Raw genomic sequence first — 22,691 nt, 5'->3', positions numbered from 1 at the left:
GCAAAAAAAAAAAAAAAAAAAAAAGATTTAAGTTTCCCGAGTGAAAGAGCAAATTGGGGAGTAAAAGCTTGTCCACATCTTTGAGGCTGGGAGGAGCATACACATTTAACCATACCATCTGTACAAATGGTACCAGAGTTCAGCATGCTTATGACTGGAAAGACTTATGATTTATGCTTGCTAGTTAAATATGCTTATGATTTAAACTTATTTTCTCTGGCAAGAAATATGCTAGTCAGCACCATGGCGGAGCCAGATGATGGGAAATAGATACATTTTTCAATGATACACATTTTAACTTGCTGAGCCTTGTAAATGCTACTGTTTTCTTTTTATAACAAAAGACCTACCTTCCTGTAGGATTCCAGAGAGTTTAAAAAAAAATACATTAGTGAAAACAGTTAAAAAATTTTTAACAGCAGTTACTACACTAAAAGAGTCACTGGTGTTGGCCTCGAAAAACAATGAATTTTAGGTGGGAAGGCAGAGCCTATGCTTATAAAACAACCAAAAACACATTCCAAAAGTGCATGGATACCCTCGGGTGATAAAGTACACACTGAATACAGAGCTGCAGAAATCAGACTCAAATGGGAGGAGGAGATATTTGGAAATCTTAAAGCCTTCAGACTGTTATGTCCTGCCCCTCAAAGCTGTCCTTAAATTCACTGTGTTAAAATTAATTGGGCATCATATACCTAATCTTGAACTGCACAGGGACAGACAGGAAAGTCTACAGATGAATATGGCATCTTCTGTTTGTTTTTAAAGGTACATATTAGCAAGAAAGGAAGAGTAAACCTACTTGGCTAAGTAAGGAACAACTGACTCTTACGGGCAAATTGGAGCACAAAAGACAAAGAAACATGATTTGCTTATTCTAAAATGAAACCATTCTTAGTAGAGGGTAAAGAAAAAGAATGAAAATAAATGAAATGTGTTTTCTAAGACACTAAGATAAGTCCTATCACCAAATATATTCAAGAAGGGAGTAGAAGAAACAGAAATAGCTGCTTCCTGCCAGAGGACCACGGCAACCTACTAGCTGTCAGACACCATGCTAGGAGCTTCGTACACGTTCAAACAGGTGACAGAAAGTTTCAGTAGGTGCCGGAATGAACAGGGTTTGACAATTCACCACACATGTACGTGGCACCTTATTAAGATGAAGCAATGTGGTTACTAATAGCGCATGAAATTCTAAACCTGGGGAGTAGAATGACATTTCTATACTATAGAACCCAATTACAGCATGAGAATTCACGGCAACAGAGTAAGAAAGATCTCAACATAAAGTTCTACAAATTAATGAACACTTAAACAAACCCCGTGAAGCTCTGACTTAAAAAAAGGAAGGAGCACCAATTCACAGTAATACAGTCCCCAAGCAGAAAACAGCAAGAACTTCTGCACGAAAAGCCCAAACATGTGCACTAAACACATAAATCACTACATTTTTTCAAGTAAGAAAAGCACAATCTAGTCTTACCTGATGGCTGCCAAAGGCTGGAATAAAAATTACTGACGTAGAGAAGCAACTTTCACATGTATCTGAACATCAAACACAACACACAATATAAAATCAAAAATAACTAGAACAGAAAACTTTTCAGTCTGACCTTAAAAATACGGAGCAAATCACTGGATGAAGTCAGATCAAAAGCAAGGGCATTACACCAGCTTGTAGCCATATGTGAAAGGGCCCCAAACGCACAGGGCACAGATGGTATACCACGGGGAGGAGGCGGCACAGGCAGACCCCGAACTTCAGGCAAATAAACCTGCTTCAACTTACACAGGTAACACAGTTCAAAAGAATGGATGATTTTGAATGCAACTGATAAGGTTTTAAATTGGGGACAAATGGTGGTGGACATCCCAAGCTGAAGTGTGCCCACTAGTTTAAGGTCACAAATCCTTCTGTGTAACAATCTCAGTGAAACTGAAATCTCAGTGAGGGGACATGCAAAGAGATGGTGACTTGTTATTAACTAATTACTGAGAAGATGATTAAAACTTTCTGAAAAACCATACAATGGCTGTCACCTATATTACCTGGTTGAGGGCTGAGAAATTTGCAGGGGGGGATTTATTGTATCCTCGCAAAACTAATAGCTCTATTTGAAGAGAGAAACCCTATAACTTAATTAAAATGCTCAAAGTCCTTGAATATTCCCCATTCATCATTTACGTAAACTGCTAAAACTAAAATGTTCACCTCCTTAAACATTCATTAAAAGTCACTCCTTCATATGTAAAAAAAAAAAAAAAACTACAGAAAACTCAGAAAGGCTCATATTTACTTGTTTGTTTCTCTCATGCAAAGTTGCCAGGTTAATCAATCTCAAACACTTGTTCCAAAATAATAGTTTCAGAAAACTTTTCTGATTCAACAAGAGAAGTTGGAACTGTCATAAGGAAATTGTGCATTTCGTTAAATGAGTTGATCACTTTTTTCAGGCAGCAACCAAAACAAAAACATTTAAGACAGATTTCTTCAACCTCGTGATTTCTGAAGGACACAAGAGCATAGAATATCCAAAAGGCTATTGTATTGGATATTCTAATACGGTACATTCAACACACACATATACAATGGGACTCTCTATTTTAGTAGCAACGGTGAACAAAATAATATTGACTTCACAATGACTTTTGCTGATCATTCACATGGTTTAGGAAATACTTATTTGATTTTTTTTTTGATACTTCTACGTATCAAAGAATCCTTCCAGTTTAGAAACAGCTTTGCTAAGCCACGTCTAGGAATGATAATTAATTGGAGTGGAAATTCATTCCCAGGCTACTTTGATAGTCGTTTGAACAGTTTTGCGTTATTTTACATGCAATTTTATAGCTCTATAACGTTCACTTAATCTTGTTCAATGATGCTGAACCCCAGATGCCATAAGACATTATAGGAAAGTACTTACTGCACATATGGGGCAACTACTTTTTCCGAACATTAATTTCTTTTCTCTTAACAGGCTGAAATGGTATTTAGAAAAGAGAAAAACCACCACTCTGTCTTAAAGGTTTTATATCATGGACTTCCGGAGATGGGCTACCTATTACTGCTTGTGGTCCCAGCCATAAAGTTATTTATGAGCATCACCTTCTCAAGTCTAAGTAATAATGGCTTTCTCCAGCCTTCAGAAGGTTGTTGGTATTGTACGTTTGAATCAGGTCACCTGAGAGAGCCTGGGGCTGGGGGGGGGGGAGGGGTCTCCTCATTTGTCACATCAGGGGGCTGGATATAATCAGGGGTTTGCAAAGTGGGGTTTGCGGACCACCCACATTAGAACCACTGGGGCACTTGCTAAAAAGGCAGGTATCTGAATCAGAAACTCTAGGTTTGGGGGTCGAGAAAGGAAGCACCCCAGTAATTCTTCTGCACGCTAAGGGATGAGAAGCCCTGGTAGATGATCTCAAAGGTCCCTTCCACTCTAAAATTCTAAGAGTCTGTGAGTTTTGCTTTAAGAGAGTCCCATCAGCCAGATCTACAAGATAGTGACTTTGCGCTTGAATGGGTTAACCTGAATAAGAAGTGTTGTTGGATGTCGATACATATGTAAAAGCAGAAAACAAAAACAGAAGGGTATCATCAGCTGTGGGAGGAATCTATCCGGGCTTTCTTCCTCTTGGGAGGTGTGGAGGAAGAACCCACTCTAACTGCTACACAGGAGAAGCGGTGCCAAGGGGCTTTTCACTGCACTCCCGTTCCTGTCCTTCTCCTCCTCACCTTCTGACTCCGCTCTGCTGTTGAGGTAGGTCTCCAGGCATTTACAATTCTGAGTCGCCAAACTCTTAAGGAACTTGTCATCGGTCTGAATATCCTCTTTTAAGCAATATACAATCCACAGGCAGTCCTCTACTTTCATTTGCAATGAGTGAAATGTGACAGAAACATCAATATAGGAAAGGCAAACAGCAGACTTACATTTTGAAAGGGGAGTTTCATATTTAGAAAGCAAAAAGCAAAAAAAAAAAAAAAAAGAATCAAACTCTAATACTACTTCTCCCTTTGGGCACAATATTTGCCCAATTTGATGAGCTATTTCTGGTATGTCCTATATGTTAGTATATTTCATCCCTTCTCTTCCTAACTGCTTATAGGCTCAATGAGAGCCTAAGATTCGAGATTTTTTAAAGCGCATCCGGAGCGTTCTATCTTTGACACATTTTTATTAGGTGTAGGAGAGCTAAACTTCTACTGGTAGGATCTCATCAAATTTTTATAAAACAACAAGAGCAACAGGCAGCGGAATCTTAAAATAATTATACAGAGCTGGGTACCTTCTGCTGCTGAACCAGAACCGTTGGCTGGAAGGCAGCGCCACCATGTGATAGCTGCAAACGCTGTCGGTTTTGTATAAACACAGAAGTTGGGATCCTCTCAGAGCTGGGCATCTTAGAGTAAAGGCCCACCTCCTGGAATAATAAGGTTATTTTCTAACAGCACACTGTGACACTGCTTTGGTCGCTGCGTGTGACTGGCAGAGAATGAGAGCTGTTTATAACAAGGGCATCTGACTATGCGTGGGTGTATCAATGCCCAGACTGGATCAGATATTCACTGCATGATTGGGGTGACTTGTTTTGGGATTGGGGGTGTTCCCTGTTTAAGGAAGCCTGGACTGGGATGTGGCCTGCAGGCTTCCATGCCCAGCTCTGTCACACTGGCTAGTCCACTGTCCTTTTACAGAGGACAATCTCCCTGTTGGCAGATTACACGTGTCTAGTGGACGCAATTATACCCAAAGTTTCTTTCAAGTATAGTCTTGTGACTGTATGTATGATGTAGATGTCAGCTAAATTCCAGAGAGCGGAGAAGGCTAGAGTCAAGTGAAACTCAACTTCTGTTTCCCTTTCCGTGTTTTCTCTCCATCAACTGTATCCTGAATTCAATAGGCATGTTATATTAAATGGACGTGTTCTCTGTAAGCTATACCCTCACTTCAGAAATGCAGAAAAGGTGGGATGGGGGGGATATTAAAATGGAGTAAGTCAGCATTCAGAAAGCGCCTACAAAAGAAAACCGAAATACAGACAAGTTACTTTCAATGGGTATATTCCGTCCTTATTTACTAGGAACGACCAAGACCAAAGAGTGAGCTCTCTGGCTTCTGGGCTTCTGGGCTTCTGGATGGCTCTAGGCAGAGTCCAGATTGCACCTGCAAAGACCTGGCTGAAAGACACCTGGATTCTGAGGCAAGTGCCCACTCTCCCCAGCAATGGCCAAGGTGGGGACGCTACCCTAACACAGAAGTCACATGCCCCGCAGAACATTTCCTTGTATCTCAAAAGAGTATTAGCTTCTTTAATCCAAAAAGGTAATGAGAGGTTTTTAAACTGATTAAATCAGCTTAGTTCATACACTGTCTCTTATGAACTAAATATTCAATTAAAACAATTTCCAAAGCAAAATCTGACAAAATCCTCTCTTAGAGCAATTTAGATGATAGGTTCTTAACTGAGGCAAATTAAATCCTTCTCACAGTTGGTATTTTCCACAGGGTCAGAAAGAGTTGCCCAAGTTCTCTGGGACAAGGAAAATCTACATTGTGTGTTAAGCCATGTTTTCGTGATCATAAACACGAGAAACTAGAAAACATTAATGGGAGCCTAACATTCCTGTTCCTTTCATTTTATTTTTCTACTTCAAAAGCTACATACATGCAACACTTGAATGTGTCATCACCATGCTTTAAATAAAGTCCAAAAATAAAAATACTTCAAAATCCATTTACTTATGGAAATATATATGACAATTACAATGGAGATAAGTCAATTATATCCTTTCTTCTAATCTATCGGAAAAATACTTATAAAAAAGAATTTAAATTCATGCCCAGAATATTTTTTTAAATCCTTGATCAATAATTTAAAAACAAGTTGGATGTTAGTACAATGTTTAAAAGAGCAAGTTCTAGGCTTCTGAAAAATGGGTCTGATATCCTGATACCTCATTTTGAAGTCACTGAGGAAACTCAAGGTCAGAAACAAAGCATTAAAAACAAAACAAAACAAAAAACACCCCACAAAGGCCATGATCATTGTTATTACGATTGATGTGGTGAGTAATGCAAGTGAAGGGCACGCCTTTTGTGAAACGACGTTGTTTGAAATCCTGTAAAATGTGTGAATGGAGAATTTTATTTACACACACAGGCTGGGGGCTGCAAGCAGCCCTCCCTCTCTCTGCTGGTCAACACGGCAAGAGGAATTAAAATCCCTGGGCGCGACGACGTTCGGAGTGCACTGCCCTGCTGTGAAACGTATACGCATGCCCTAGCTCCCCTGACTCCAGAAAAAAGCCAGCAGGAGGAAACATCTCCACGTGGCCCTGCCTTTTTCAGGCAGAGGCAGTAGGAGGCTTGGCAGAGTCAAGGGAGGGAAATCGGAACATTTCGAGTGTTCCGGAGGGTGGTCATTGCCTTCTCCTACAATCGGTGTTTATTTGGTAACATCATACGATGTATCTCAACAATTCCAAAAATTAATGTGAACAGAATGCATTTGGAGTTCGACTTTGTGAATGTTCACATTCATCCTGGAAATGAGATTTAACTTCTGCTCCTACATGGAAAAGGCAGGGGAACGCCATCCAGGCTGGGGGATGACATTATTGCAGACGACACACAATGTGAGCAGGAAAAGGCGATCATTTAACAAAATGTGTCTGAGTTGATCTGGAAAGCCCTAAGTGGGTACACACACCCCATATTCGGAAGAAGCTTAATTCAAACAATTAAAATATCACCTTCTTTTAAATCAGAAATTATCAGGTTTCCTATTGAGACAAACCCCTTGCTACCATTCTAAGCCTCCCTTTGAAAAGGCCAAATTGAAATTCTGGTTGGAAAATATTTCCACAGAGGGTCCAAAGATCTATAGTTTGATTTATATCCTGATACTCAACTGTGATTATAGTTTTCATGTTTGGCAACCCAACTATTAACTTCCTTTCATCTCTAAAAAAAAAAAAAAAAATCTTAAAAAGGGAAAAAAACAAAAGATGCCTGTGATGTCAGTGCAAAATCAGATTAAGTAAGGTTTTTCTTTGCCCTGGGACAGAAAAAAAGCAATGCCCAGTGCACAGTGTGCAGGAATGTGTCACAACAGATAATCAAAAGACAGGTTTCACCAAGCCAGTATTCCTCCAGGACAGTGTGGTTCTCAAAGGCAATACTGTCACGACTATGCATGTTCTCATTAACTAGGTACAGCAGAGCTACTTAAAGGGAAACCGATTTCTTGTGCCTCAATGAAAGGGGGGAATAGAAGACAATAATCAGACCGAATGAGGAATTTAAAAGGGCAAAAAAAAAAAAGGGGGGGGGGGAGTGAAAAGAACAGAAAATTCAGAAAGCCAAAAAAGAAAAAAAAAAAAAAAAAAGAAAAGCGAGTAATGTGACGGCAAAACCCCACACAATCTCCGCACCCCACCTGCCACTGTGAGTGCTAATTGCTCAATCTGCAAGGGCAGAAACCCACTCTAAATGGACCAGCATCGGGCTTCGGCAAGTCTTCTCTTCACTCTCCCTCCTGTTAAGACCGTTTCCAAAACCAATCAGCAAAGGACAAAGAATTCTTTACAGAGTGCAATTAGTGTTTTCCACGTCCACCTTCAAAAGCATGATGCTCTTCATGGGCTAAAGGACAGAAAAAAACAAAAAAGAAAAAAAGGAAAGAAAACTTTAAGCAAAGGATGGGGCAACCCTCCTCTAAGGCATCTCATTCAGTTTCCCCAAATGTTGGCAAGAACTCAAATACCTTTGTGTGCCAGTAACTGTTAGCTAAGGCATGCATTTCCTGAGAAACGTCATAATGAAAATTAAAACAAGGAATAAACAAGCAATGGGCATGCTGCCTGTTTCTTCTTGCTGTGCTGGAGGAGAGGATGAGTAATCCCCTAGCTGATGGAGAGGACAGGACAGGCTGTGAGCAAATTCTGCAGGGAAAACGTGCCCTGCAGGACGCAGGGCTGGGGAGGGGCCTCGTAGAACCGAGACAGGGGCCCTTCACAAGCCTGTCTTTAGAAATAAAAGAAAACAAAAGTAAAACAAAACGGAGAAACAACATAAGGGAGGTGGCAATGCTCTCAGGTCCTCCCCCACTTCTAAATACCCTCTGTGGGAAATGAAGTTTCATGTAACGGATGGGTCTTTGATTTTTCCCAATCATGTTTTTTTTCCTTTTTTTTTTTTTTTTTCCAGCCCTACTGTTGGGCTTGCAAAATGACTACTTAAAATTAGGAACTCCAGAATAAAATATGATGCTACCAAAAAGATTTTCCAAAGACTTAAATTTTTATAAAGTGGAGGTGGGAATTGGGAGACCTGTGAAATAGAAAATACTCTCTCCAAGGCAAAAGGCCACATTTGAAAATCCACTTCCCGGACTTGGTCAGACCATCATGAAGTGAGGGCAGATCCTCTTCTCTCAAGTGGAAAAGTCACTGTCTTGGGTCTGATCCAGCCAAAGGCCACTCAGGATCCCCCGTGCTTTGTCCCCCTCCCCCTTCCCCCTAGGAAGGATGTCCTAGGAAGGCAGACATGGGCTGGCCCCTCCCAAATGTGTATTTTTAAGATGGACTAAATTCTCCAGACTAGTGTTGGGTAGGGGTGAGGCGGGGAACAGGACCATTTTCCCTTCAGGATCATCCTGGCTGTTCACCCAAACCTGCTCTTCACTTGGATAAAACGTTGAGAGAAGCACACTTCACAGCTCCCTGGGTTACCTCGGGTTGGCCCAGTTCCCAAGGGTGGCCAGGAATCCGAGCTGACTTAACTGAACACGTCTCATGTGTACAACTTAATAAATATTTCATTTTATGGTTTTTTTTTCTTTTTAAGAAAGATTTTTAGGATAGACATTAAAGAAAATGTGGCCTGCTCTGCAATAAAGTATATGGTTGCTGCTGGGTCAAGTGGGGGTTGGGGCGGGTGGGCAAAACGTTGCTGGACCCCAGGTGATACATCAAGAGATAGGAACTGTCCCCAGATTTTTATTACTTCTAAGTGTGAGGGACACCTTGGGGCAGCCACCGCTGAGACCGTGCAATCCTGACGGGTGATGGAGATGGAAAAGAATATTCAGAATTGGGAGAGTTCTGGGGAACAGAGAAAGTTCTGTGGGCCTTAGGTCAGCCTCGGCTGAAAGAGAATATAGAAAATCTCAAAGCCGGGAGTCAGCGAACTTTTCTCTGGAAAGGGGCAGAGAATATACATCTTAGGCTCTGTGGGTCACAGGGTCTCTGTCTCAACTATTAACTCTACCCTTGTAACATTAAAGCAGCCACAGATGATATGCACACAAACAGGCATTGCTAGGTACCAATACACTTTTATATATATAAATACTGAAATTTGGATTTCATGCAATGGTCATATGTTACAAAATATAGTTCTTTTTTTTCCCAACCACTGAAAAATGTGAAAGCCATTCTTAGCTGCAACCCGTACAAAACCAGGTGGGAAGGGGGCAGATTCGGCTTTGACAGTGTAGTTTGCCAACCTCTGCTCAAAACAATTCTCACATCAGCAGCAGATGTGTCATTCAGCTGCTCTGAAGAACCTAACAGAATTTGGGGGGAGGGAGGAGGGGGTCAACATTCATTGAAGTTTCTCAGTCAAAAAACCAATCTGTATCCAACGGCACAGATAACTTATCAACAGCCTGACCCTCACCCACCTGGCTGCAGGCCCTGCCCAGATTCATTAGGGCTCTTTCTACATGGGAAATTCTGCCGTGTCCCGTGGCTCCTGTATACTTGTGAATACTTACACCAGGATCCTATTAACAAGACTGAGGAAAAGCATGGAGTTGGCCATTTCTGACCTCGCTCACCCTACACTGTTCTTCACTGAGCTGTGAATAACATGTCTGCCCAAACTTCATTTTTCCAAATCAATTTTACCGCACATGATGTATAACCCTACTGAGTAAAGGACTGCCTGCTTTATATAAAATAAAGAGAACTGCTTGTTTTTTTTCCAATTCCAATTTTTATTTGAATAATCTTTGAATTTTTAAATGTAATTTATGCCATTAAAATATGCGTTTCTACTAAGACCTGTGGCCAGTTCTGCCTAACTTGCAAACTTCACAAGGGTCTCTACATTTCGGGCATCTAATCCAGGGAGCCGCAACCTTCCCCCTTTGTTTGGCTTTTATCTCCACCCCACCCCCACCCCCCACGCCTCCAGCCATCGCAACAATGAAGCGATGACTCAACCTCTCTTAGTCTTACCTGATTACTGCCATTGCTCTAAAAAAAGAGCCTAACCACTCAGTGGCCTAATTACCTCTGCTGCCTAAAGGCTCCTATCACGTTGAGCCTGCTGCTAACGGATGTGTTAGCTAGAAATTTAATCATAGAATTTTGAAGCAGAAGGGACCTTGGAGATCATATAGGACCAACCTTCTCAAAATTAAGACAGGGAAGTGAAAGAATGAGAAATTGGGACTTGCTCGAGGTCACAGTGTTGACGTGGGAGGAAAACCCTGAGTGCCTGACTTCATGATTCCATATCGCTTTCCTCCTCTTTGGAGTCAAATGTGGAGCTGGTTCTAAGGTGATAAAGAACATGTTCGCCCCATTCACAAACGGCTGCAAAGCATACTTCCTTTGGGGGCGGAGAGTTTCCACTGGAGTTAGTCTCGTGGAGTAGAAAAAAAAAAGACCCTTGGTGACCTTTCAATGAATATCTGGGCTGAAAATACAATTAATGTTCCCTAAGGAATCAAAATGGCATCGACAAATGTGCGATTTCCACACTGCACAATCAATAAGCGACTTCCGCAGTGCGATCTTCTGTCTCTTTTATTTAAACTTTCATTTAAAATTCAGATGCTAAGCACCTCCTGAGTATCTGCAGCAACAGATCTGTCCTACTGCTTAAAATCTAAAGCACTGGGCCTGCGATTATATGATTCCTTAGAGGGAGGCCTTTGTTTCCATACCATAGTGAGACAATCACAAAACAAAACTTGACTTTTTCTTCTTTTTGACAAGGGGTTGGGAAAAGTGAAATGGTCATGGAGTGTATTTCACCAATTCTAAGATGCATGCCCCCCACCCACCTCCTCACTGCACATTTGAAGACCCCTGAAATCAAGAATGTGTCATGGTTGAATTAGGAGCCTTTCACTTTTCTTTCTTAGTAATACTGAAAGAATACTTATCATCAAGGGCATCTTAGATTCGGTGAAATACTGTGCTTAAAAAAACTGGGTTGCTGACTCTGGGAATAGTTTGGGAAAGAGGAAATTCATCATATACGTGTAGGGCTGTCAATCCTTTTCTCTAACTCACTGTTAAAACTGTAACTTGCAGTGTGATCCACCAAACATTGGTTTAATGGCACTAAGCTGTTTTCATTATGAAAAAGATGACTTTTTCAAAAGAGCACACAAAAGCAATGAACATGAATCATGATGGAAACAATGGGTCCACACACCTATTCATACTGTTAACATTTCACCACTATGCGTGCATTCGCTTCTGTGTCACAGTCATCCGTAATGAGGACGTATTAGCATTTCAGTAGAACATTCAATCATGCCTGTGCTCAGATCCTCCACAAATACAGATGTTATACATTATAAATCCCTGTTTATGAAGGGATGATTGAAAATCTACCTGCCAGCTCGTATAAGAACTTTTTTGTTATTGTTGCTTCAAATAGAAGGTAATTTTTTCTGAGAACGACAAGTGTGAGATCAGGTTTGAATTTTTGAAATAATAGAAACAGTACGTATCTCCTATTCTGATACATGAGTTTAGGCGACAACTGAAATCTCGTTTTAATTTCTGAGGCTAAACTTTTTTTCTTAAGACCCTTAAATGTATTTTATTGAATTACTTGCTGGATTATAGAATTTCAAGTGATCCTCCCTTCACCTCATTGGCAACACGGTTTCTGTCTTTAAAAGGATGATAGAATAAGCCAGAAAGTAGGAACTGGAAATGAAGCACTTACGTTTATAAAATACTGCTTTAAAAGATATGTGGGGCAGGAGTTTATAGATCTTTTCTAACACGGTGGCTTCACCCACTAAAGCGGCATTTACATTCCAGACTTGGACGACGTCTTCCCGGTCCCGGACGCTGACACTAACTCCTATTACTTCGTCATCTGAGGGGAAGGAAGCGGGAGAAAAGAAATGAGTGATCATTTCGAGTCTGCTGGAACCGGTTTTTTAGCACTAATCATTTTATCTGAAAGTTACATAGAAGATGATCAAAAGAAGGTGGCAGGAGAGAACCCGTGATAAATACTGTTTCTAAGGGGAATCGCTGGACCAAAGCAAGTTAGCGGGCAAAAGCTGTAGCAGCCACATCACATGCATCCGGGGACTTAGATAAACAGAGTGTCCCGGCCAAACACATTTTCCAGATAAGTAATTTACCCTTCTTAACATGTTACCGAAGCTTTGGACTATTTCTTACTCTGTTTTGATGAGACTTCTTCTAAAACGAGTTGCGTAATGCTCGGCCCACTGAAAGCCAAGTGAACTCACATGAACTTTTCCTCGATGCTTGGCCGTCTTTGTTGAGAACAGCAAGGATTTCTCCTGACTTCCTGCCAACCATTCAGCGATCTCGGGGTGGTTAGTGCTCTGGGCCCCAATGCTAACTGGACCCAGACTGTGTGTTCCGAGCGGCTCCTTCTGCTTTCTGTGGTTTGCTTGTCTGCTCCTTTCCTATGAACCCTCCCTGCTCTCGCCTGCTTCTGCCTGGCCATCCCCCGCTTCTGGTTTGGGTATTTTAACTGTGGGCTAGAGAATCAATGACCATCTGTTAGCACTGTGTATAAAGTAAGAGTAAGTATCTTTTAAGTGTGGCTCTGTTATTAGAGCACTTCAGCAAAGGGACACGAAAGCATTTATCTACTTTGATTGATGTAGGTCTTTATTTTTTCTTTTTTTAACTGAATTCTGGATTTGGGGCTGCTTTGTAGATATTTGAGAATGGTGGCTGGATAAGTAAGGTTGTTTACTGTCCTATGAAGCCACTTTGTGTATAGGAATTTGCAGCGAAATGACAGGCATCAAGACGACTCCTGGTTTACGTGTTCGTGGCACATTACTGAAATAGGGTCACCGCTCTGCCCTTGTGCTCTCAGCATCAACGAGTGAAATGTGAAAGAGGAGCATTATCAAAGTTAGGACACCCTGCTTCAGTTAATACGTTTTGCCTAATTGTCCTTTTTACTCTAAATCTGTACATCTCAATATTTCTGCTATCGGTTATTCCGTGTGTCTTCTGGAGGTTAAAATGTTCCAGCATTTAGGCACAATTTAAAATGACCATCTGTCAGATGACTAAAGGAGTTCATCTTCAGTAAAACAGTTCTTTTCTTTCCTCTGTCCTTCCCTCCTCTCCTTCATTCCCTCTCTCCCTTCTTTCCTTTTTAAATAAATTTGACTCTGGCTAAACGTGTGTGACCTGACACTAAATAATTCCACGTACAGAAATGTGTGAAAGCAGACAAAATCAGTTGAAAGTGTCAGAAGTCAGGCTTGTGGCCACCTTTGGGGGAAGGCAGGGTGTGGAGATTCTGGAGGCCAGTAACATTCTGTTCCTAGATCCATGCCAGTTATGGGGATCTGTTTACTTTGAGGATATTATCAAGGTATACACACTATAGTTCGTGTCCTTTTCTGTATACGTCACATTTAAACAAAAAGTTCCCAAAAAGGAAACAGGACCTGATCATGGCTATCCCATCTACTATCCCATCAAGAAATCTGTCTTATGTACAGGTCTCTTATTTTCTCGTTTATCTTCAAAGTATATTTGCTGGAGCTCAATGTTAAATTTTATGGGAACATAAAATCATCAAGTAAAGAGGGAAGCTTCACCATTTGCCACTTTCAAGAACAGCCATGAAGACACTTAGCTCAGCCTTTCAGGAAAAGGGCAGCATTTTCCAGTCTTTTGGTTTTGCCCATTCTACACAATTGGTCAGAGGATCCTGTAACTGATGGGCGCTGAAAATCCTGAACTGTCAGTACTTCAGTCTGGCCTGGCTTTTGGTACCTGGGTGTAGCCTCCCAGCACAGCACTTTCAGAAAGGGCACGGTAAAGAGGCTGCAGCCCATGTGCAAAAGAAGGGTCCGTCAGCAAACATGCAGTGTTCGTCAGGAGAATCGGCCAGCAACACCCTGATGACTTTAGGGTGCTGGCGGCACAGGATGTCGGAGCTAGGAGGGGCCCCCGTACGAGCTGGCGGAAGTGAGGACCCGAGAGACGAGCTGACCTGCTGCAGTGGTGGAAGGAGACCCTCTGGGTTAATGCAGAGCCAGCGGTTAATAGTTAACGGTGCTCTCGTTTCGAAGTCAACCACAGAACAATAGGTCTTCTTTGCTCAATCCCAGCTATTTATTATTACTTAGACTATTTTCCCTGGTTCTGGAAACAGCAATAATTCATACCGAAAACTTCCTCTCCCAGGGATTTATGTGTTTATAATTATACTGAAGACGCATTTTTGGCCACATATTGTAAAGCTGCGAACTACCCCCAATTAAAACAGAAGGAATCTGTACTTCTAAGACAATTTCGTCTGAACCCAGGTTCTGTCATCAGTGAATAAAAAGAATTAAGGAAAACAAAAGTAGAATGATTAAAACTGTTAGTGAGGTAAATATGAAACCTGAGTGGCACTGGCTAGGCCTATAAGAGTTCCAGAAGACAGAACCATTTAAGGTTCTGAGGGCAAATCGATCAATACCAAATAGTTACAAAAAATAATTGAAGCATTCAGAAGGAACTACCCAAGGAGAAAACAAAACTTTAAACCAGCAATTCAATTTTCCTTTATGAGTAGTTCCATGACAAAAAGAAAACAAAATAAAAATGGGGTAAGGGATTAAGAGGTACCAACTATTAGGTATAAAATAAGCTGTGGGGACGTGTTGCGTGGCTTGGGGAACAGAGGCAATATTTTGTAATGAGTAGAGATGGAGTATAATCTTTGAAAACTCTGACTCGCTATGTTGTGCACCTGTACCTTATGAGTTTTGTACAGCAACTACACTGCAATTAAAACAAAAAAAGCAAAATAAAAACGTACTCACAGGGCTCTCAGAAACTCAGTCTTTGAAAACAGTGTTCAAAGTAAAGTCCTGAAGACTTTACACGTTCGCCTCAGTGGTGGGATCACAGGCATTGATGGTGACTCCTCCCCATCTCCCCTTTACCGCTCCCTTTGAGTAGAAGGGACCAAGAGAGGGACAGGAGGAAGGGGCGAGGACATGAGAGGGGCGCAAAGGACTATGCCGACTTAACTGCAAACTTCAGTCCACAGCAAAGGCACCTGGCTCTTCTGCAAGAGCTGGAACTGATCAAGGAAACCTACCACCAATTGTGTTAGGAGCCTGATGTCAAACTTCATTTTCTTCTGGGACAAATACGAGGTTGTATGCCGATTATACGTCAATTAAAAAAAAAAGTTTTCCTTTTTTTCTGCCTTTTTATTTTAGACAGATGGTCATGGATACTGTGAAGATGAGCTACAACTGCAAAAAAATAGCTATAGGCATAGACACATGTGCATATCCGTATCATACAGCGGCCCCCAATCTTTTTGGCACCCGGGACCAGTTTTGTGGATGATAATTTTTCCACATACGGGGTGGTGGTGGGGGCATAGGTCAAGCGGTTGTGGGAGCGAAGGGGAGCAGCAGGTGAAGCTTCGCTCGCTAGCCCACCGCTCACCTCTTGCCGTGGGCTCGGTCCCTAACAGGCCACTGACAGGGGGGTTGGGGACCCCTGAATAACATGCACATATGTAAATATACATATGTACATACACATGTACATACACATATAACACTGAATGCCATGATCACATGGAAAAAAGCTAAGTAACGTCATCGTTACAAAATAAACAACTCCAAAACAGGTACAAAGCCAAACACACAGAAACACACGGGCCGGGACCGAGCACAAGCGAAGCGCGCAGGGGCGGGATGACCAGAGTTGAGGACTGCTTTACCTGCGGCGGCACAATCTGTGAACTGTTCCCCGATAGTCGCTAACAACAACTCTTTCCAAACTGTGGACTGGTGTGGGAAAAGAATAGAAAACAAAACAGAACCAGAGAAGAGAAACACATACACATTTTTAAACAATTATCTTCAGGAGCTACACAAGTCACATTTTCTTTAACCTCTCCTGCCCTTTCCACGCCCGTATCGGGAGCCCGCAGACACCACCGAATCACAGGCGTAAATGCTCAGGTGGGGGTGCATATTATACTGTTTTACAGATTGCTTTGCACAGATGGAGACAAGGGAACTCAAGTCACAGACTCTGTGTCCACAAAACTGTGGGTCCAAAGTCCCAACACTAATCTTTAGTGCCACCTCTGATGAAGCTGAGAAGAATGCAGGAAAAATGCATTCAAACGACCTATACTTTTCTGATTTCCTTGCCTTTCACTGATTCAAAATGTATCACCTGGTTATAAGTGGATGTTACTAGGAAAATCCTTCTCTTCAAAACCCTTTCCTGTTTTTCTTGCAGTTTATAAAGTACTTCCAAGGTTACACAAGTGAAGAACACTTAAGGAAATTTCTGGTTTATTTACTACCAGAGACTTGCCGATTTCCATTCACTTGAAGGCATTTTGTTTCTGCTAAGTGACTGAAGTGTGTGTGTGTGTGTGTGTGTGTGTGTGTGTGTGCGCGCGCGCGCGTGCACGTGTGCGTTTCTCTGGAAGAATTACTGCATGCTCTAGTCCACCTCTTTCCAATGAGAAAAACTGAGCTTCTTCTACTCAAGATCTACTAACACCATCCAAACAGCAGCCAGCATCCACGCACAGGTAACGAGGCCTCCAAGTTCTTCCAGTTCCTCCTCCTCGAAAAATTCTTGGTCCCATATCTCTTCCTTGCCATGGTTCACAAGCTCTGAACTCTGCCAGAACTGGATTTGAATCCTTACAGCCAGTTTAGAGCTGTGTCCCAGGCAGGCTATCAGCCTCTCTGAGCACCAGTTTCCTTCGGTGAACAGGGAATAATAATAGGACCAACCTCCCAGGGTTGTTGTGACCATGAAATTAGTTAACAAATGCATTTGACGGGCTCAGTACTGTGACTGCAACAACGGCACTGGAGATTTAAGATCCATTCCATAAATAGCTGTGTGTTTGCTCTGGACCAGGTGTCCAGTATATATTAACTATAATAAGTGTGTGTATTATCATGTTCTAATGAGCTGAAAGCAGCCTCGCTCAATTTTTAACCAAGGCCATAGCAGTTAACCGTCATGACTTTTCACTCTCAAGGACGGTTTTCCTTTCTCTTTCCTACATCCTCTGTTCTGGTCTACCTGTCTCCCATCTGGAAACCATCCCTTCCGTTTTCTATGTGCCCCGTCTGCAGCCTCCTACACTGTTAGGGATGAAGATGAGAGTGTCGAGAGGAAGTCAGGGGAAGGGGATGCTCCCTCTCCTGCTGTGAATTCAGATGAGGGTGACCTACTGGATTCCCACCGGTCAGCAATGAAGAGAGGGCTGAGCTGCTTGGGATGAGAACGCTTATGCAGACATGAAAGCCTTATTATTTGTGACTGAAAGTGGTCAGGTGAGCTGACAAGGAGGGAGGACAAACGTGTCTTTCAGCTACCTTTCACCCAGCGCTGACACCATGACTTTCTACTAGAAGTCAATGTCTCCTGCAAGTAAGTAAAGAACACGACAAGGAAATTGTGCTCTTACTGAAATTCAACACAACTTTCTCTCCTCTTAGGGGGGCAGAAGAGCTTCACAGGCCTTGCTTCGTTTGCTGTTTGCTCCCCTGACATTTTTAAAATTATATATGCCGAATAATAGGCAAATCTTGCAGCTAAGCGTCTTAATGATAGTTTTTGCATTTTTAACAAGCAAGTTGGGTCGTATCTTTAGGTTTGTGCTTATCGGGAAACAATGCCAGGTCAAGCCTACGGGTCCCTGGAGATGCTTCAATTCTTTGAGCTTATCCACATGAAAGAAACCACGAAAAGGTGAGAGTGGGTAGCATCTGTCCTCTCATCCATTTCCAAAGAAGTGTTTGGTTTCCCAAGGCTTAAGAATAGATGTGAATGTTCTTTTCAGTCAGTACAATGAATCAGAGCCCACTCCTGGGAAACACAGGTTTCTGAGGCTTGACCGCTGCCAACAGCACCCAGCAGGCCGAGCCATCAACCAGGTTCTCATCAAGCCCAGAGGGAGACTGGGCGCAAACTCCCAAGAAACCCCAAAGAATTGTGAGATGCAAGACCTCCCACGCATCCCCACTCTCCATGCCAGGGTCGTCCTCAGAAGTGCTGGTCCCCCTTAGTGGGGAAGGGACAAGCCTTTGCTGGGAACGGTCCTGCTTCTCACTATGTAAACCCACTTCCACTTGTTAGCTATGGCTGTCAAGGACATGACGGCCATAATCAGCTTTTCTGTAAAATTTACAGGCTTGTAGCTGTTCAGACTATATGATGCAGTCACACCATTACACCATTGCTACAGAGACTCACATAATATTTTCAAGGTGACAGTGTAAGGCAGAAAACAACCAAAGTCAGAAGAGAATTTCTCACTCCCAGTCCCATTCTGAGTCTCCCAGGCAGACTGTCTAAAATGCACCAAAGGTTCAGCACAGGCAGTCAACAACAACCCCAAACTTAGCTTCTAGAAAAGCATCAGAACAAACCTACCGTGCTGTCCTTGGGAACTTTCATCTTCCATACGCCACCCTTTGCATTACTCTCTTCTTCCCTGGATCAAAGACCAACATTCAAGGTTAGACTCATGGATTAAGTAGTTTTACATCCATCTAGTTTAACGATGGATGACACTAAAAACAAAAAACAATGGAGCATTCTGCAATAAACTCTCCCCTCTTTGCTTTACTGGAAACAGTAGCAGATGAAAGAAAAAGGAAGGGGGTGGAGACGGGGAGGGAAGAAAGTGGGATTCAGTGGCCAAAAGAGCAGGGAAGCTGATGGGACACCAGGTTCTCATCCTCAAGGAGGTGGTGATGAGAGGCTCCCTAGACTACCTGGGGATGGACAACTTAGTACAAGTGCTTCACGTGTGCGAAGGCCTTTACATTTCAATGTAAAGTCCTCCGTGGGCGACGCTGAGACACCGGCTCATCGTCCTGGAGCACGAGGGGAAAGCGGCAGAGGGAAGGGGCCTATTTCAAAAATAAATCATCACTAAAATGACTTTGCAACACCACCAGGAGAAAATTACTTTGGCATCCCAATCTGGCATGAAGTTAAGTACTGTATTAAGTTCACAACCATTTCCCTCCCATGTTAACCTCAAATTATACAGAAGACACTTACCAAAGTGGTCGCCTCTCTCCTCTCATTAAATGATAACTACATCTCAAAGGCAGGCTAGTCACGGGAGGAATATTATTGTACACACTCCAGAATATCTTTAAAAGAAAAACACCTTGTTTAATGCACCCAGTATTGACTTACTATGCCTCTAGATTATAAAATTAATGCATTAGAGAAAAAAAATGAGATTCTCATTAAGTCCTACCCATTCAAACTAGATTTTTCTCAGCATTCTTTCTAATTTTCTGCTAGAACATGTAACATAACATTAAAGAATGTTCTTTTCTGAAGTCGGGCCAAGTTGTATGCTTCAGGAAGCTATGGTTATTAAGCAAACATTCCTATGCAACGTGTCTTCACATAAAACTGGTTAAGGATCTTGCTAATGATTTTTCTGACAGGTAGATGGCATCTAATAAAGCCTGTAGTGCTACGTATATGTACTGAACTGTATTTCCTCATAACACAGACTCTCTCTTCTTTGTAAGCCTAGAAAGAGTCTGCTATGCTTTGGATTGGGGGATGGGGTGCAGAGGAGGCAAAGAGGAATCCCCTGACACGCTCTGTCCGCCTTCCTTTCCTCTCCTGCAAGGAAAAGGGAATAACTCAGTGGCCGAAGCAACGAGTTGCCCAAGGTACAAGGTGTTGTGGATTCCATGTGTGTGTGCTCCCTGAACTCACAGGGTGAGACCCAAGCCCCCAGTGGGATGAGGTTAGGGAGCGGGGTCTTTGAGCATCATTAGGCCGTAAGGATGGGACCTCCCCCCTCTCCATGATGGGATTAGTGTCCCGATAAGAAAAGCAAGAGACCTAGCCCTCTCTCTCCACCATGTGCGGATACAATGAGAAGATGCCTGTCTGCCTGTAAACCCAGGAAGAGTGCCTTCACCAGGACTCCACCATTCTGGCACCCTGATCTGGGACTTCCGGCCTCCAGAACTGCGAGAAATCAGTGTTTGCTGTGGAAGCCCCCCGGTCTATGGTATCCTGTTATAGCAGCTGCAACTAAGACACAGGGTGGCTGGTAGTCAGAAACAGAGATTACATAAAAATAACAGAAGAATAGCAACAAAGAGAGTAACAGCAGTAACAGCAGTGGGGCCAGGATTTGGTCTGGGAACTGTTACAGGTGTATGTAATTTATCCTAAGGACAACCCTATGAGGAAGTACAATTATCAGTCCTGTTTTATAGATAAGGAAACCGAGGCACACAGACGAATCCTGTCATACCAGCATCACTGTCTGGTACGACCATCAGGATCAGGACAGGGAAGTTAGTTTACAAAGAAGAAAACCCTTCCCAGTTTGTTTGGAATGGGCCTGAGAATTACTATGCTACAAACTCTATACATAGAATTACCACACAAGTGAGAGATACCATTCTGTGTGGTAAAGTATGTCGGGGTGACTGTCTGGGTCTCCTAGTGGATCTGAGGAGGACAGAAGAAACAACAGAACAGTTAGAAAAATGAATCCAAGGGTACCATGAGGAGCGCCTTAGGCGGAATGAGATTTTATCTGTGTTGAATGATAATCCTTAGGGGTTGTCTGAGCCCATGTCGTATAAAAATGGAAGCTGAGTTAATTGCAAGGCCAGCAACAGTGAATGGTAAGATAAAACTGAAGGAAAAAACAAAAAAACAAAAAACCTGACAATCGATTTATTAAGAATACCTTATAAGAACCTGCCGTATAGCACAAGGAACCCTACTCAATACTCTGTAATGGCCTATATGGGAAAAGAATCTTAAAAAAAGAGTGGATAGGTGTATATGTATAACTGATTCACTGTACTGTACACCTGAAACTAACACAACATTGCACGAGGGTGGGTCAAAAATTATCCGCACTCCAGTTATATTAAAACTCCTGCTGGCTGCACTGTCTTATCGGTGCTTTCCATTCAAGGCTACTGTCTCCCCAGTCACTGCTGTGCAGGTGTGAACGTGTTACATCAGTTTATTTGTAACTGCCATGCAAGCAAAAAATGGATGCCCCACTTGTGATTTGCACAAAAGAAGAGCAGCGTGCAGTGATTCGTGTTTTGTGGTCTGAGGGTGTGCACGTCCACACACTTCTGCCCACACTCTCGACACTCTGCAAAGACTTCATTTTTAGGTGTTAAAGCATCCTCCCTATAGTCCTATCTTGCTCCACTGGACTTTCATCTGTTTGGTCTCCTGAAAGCAGCCCTATAAGGACTAAGATTCACTTCTGATGAAGAAGTGAAGACAGCGGTGCACTCGTGGCTCGCAGCTCAGCCTAAAACATTTTCTAATGAGGGAATACGAAAGCTTGTTGACAGATGGACAAAGCGTATTGAAAAGCAAGGAGATCATGTTGAAAAATGATGTATTTGTCTTCTCTAAAAGTTAATTAAAATAAATTCTACAGCCAGAGTGCAGATAATTTTTGACTCACCCTCGTAAATCAACTATACTCCAATAAGAGTTATAAAAAAAATATGATGAGAAAAAAAATTTTTTTAATTAAAAAATTAAAATGTCAGGGAAAACCAAAAAAGAAACAAAAAACAAACAAACAAAAAGAATATCTTGAGTTCCTTATACTAAAACAGTGCTAATGTAGGGAGTAGCTAAAAATAGCTCTATAGTAACAGTAGGTCCTCAAACAGGCATCGGTCTTTGTGGTGATACCTACCTTATAAATGTTTTGCTATCAATGCAAATAACACAATTACTCCAATATTTCAGTTTTAGCCTGTCGTATGGGTGTGAATAGGCAGGGCTGGAATTTGAGGCCAGGTGTCCTTAACCACTAAGCTATTTCCTCTGCAGATATTACTACACGTATTAGGCACATCTTTCTCCAGTCCTAGAAGCCATGGACCAGGTCACAAGGTCACAGAGTAAGGGGCACCCATTGAAGATGTTTTCCCACCAACAGGTGCCCTTAATCACAGTGACTATGTCACTGCCTTAGCTCCAACCTAGGACTTCTGCAATGACGTGGCAATGACCTGTGCAGAATTTATAGACAAACTTATGCCAGAATGTTTATAAATTCCAGCTTCCACCAAGAGGACTTTGGTGTCGGCAAACTTCAAGTCTTCTAAAGGGCATCCCAGGCCAGATGGGATGCCCTCACACCCCTGCCAAAGTTCTCAGATCCTAACTTTTCACCCAGTGTTTGAAACACCTTGGAAAATACAACAAAATACTGCTCCCATTCCAAAGGTAAGAAAATCACATAAGGGCCATGCTACAGTATGTAGCTTTAGAAGCTTCTCTTAAAAACACAAACAGACAACTGATTTTGCTGGTCTTGAGAAATCTGATAGGAGGAGATTACAGCCCAAGAAGATATGGTGAGAGACTTCAGCCTAATCTA

At 42.2% G+C, this 22,691-nt stretch overlaps 1 protein-coding gene across 3 annotated transcripts in view; it reads right to left on the bottom strand.

Moving 5' to 3' along the window:
- Positions 1-22,691, bottom strand: part of EIF4E3 (eukaryotic translation initiation factor 4E family member 3) — a 63,371-nt gene that overhangs the window by 12,939 nt on the left and 27,741 nt on the right. Inside the window, exons 3-7 of one of the 3 annotated variants that reach the window (XM_057705396.1) lie at positions 19,340-19,434; positions 18,704-18,764; positions 16,011-16,077; positions 11,988-12,143; positions 5,619-7,655 (exon numbers count right to left, since the gene is read on the bottom strand). In XM_057705396.1, coding sequence (XP_057561379.1) covers positions 7,609-7,655; positions 11,988-12,143; positions 16,011-16,077; positions 18,704-18,764; positions 19,340-19,434 — 426 coding nt within the window. In that variant the 3' untranslated portion in view covers positions 5,619-7,608. Of the gene's footprint in view, positions 1-5,618; positions 7,656-10,240; positions 10,719-11,987; positions 12,144-16,010; positions 16,078-18,703; positions 18,765-19,339; positions 19,435-22,691 lie in introns of those variants that run through there. The other 2 variants (XM_057705395.1, XM_057705394.1) reach the window with 2 other exon arrangements.

Source organism: Hippopotamus amphibius, chromosome 13, assembly GCF_030028045.1.
Source record: "Hippopotamus amphibius kiboko isolate mHipAmp2 chromosome 13, mHipAmp2.hap2, whole genome shotgun sequence".
NCBI lineage: Eukaryota > Metazoa > Chordata > Mammalia > Artiodactyla > Hippopotamidae > Hippopotamus > Hippopotamus amphibius.
The sequence above is the reverse complement of the archived record's forward strand: the minus strand, read 5'-3'. Positions and strand labels throughout refer to the sequence as shown.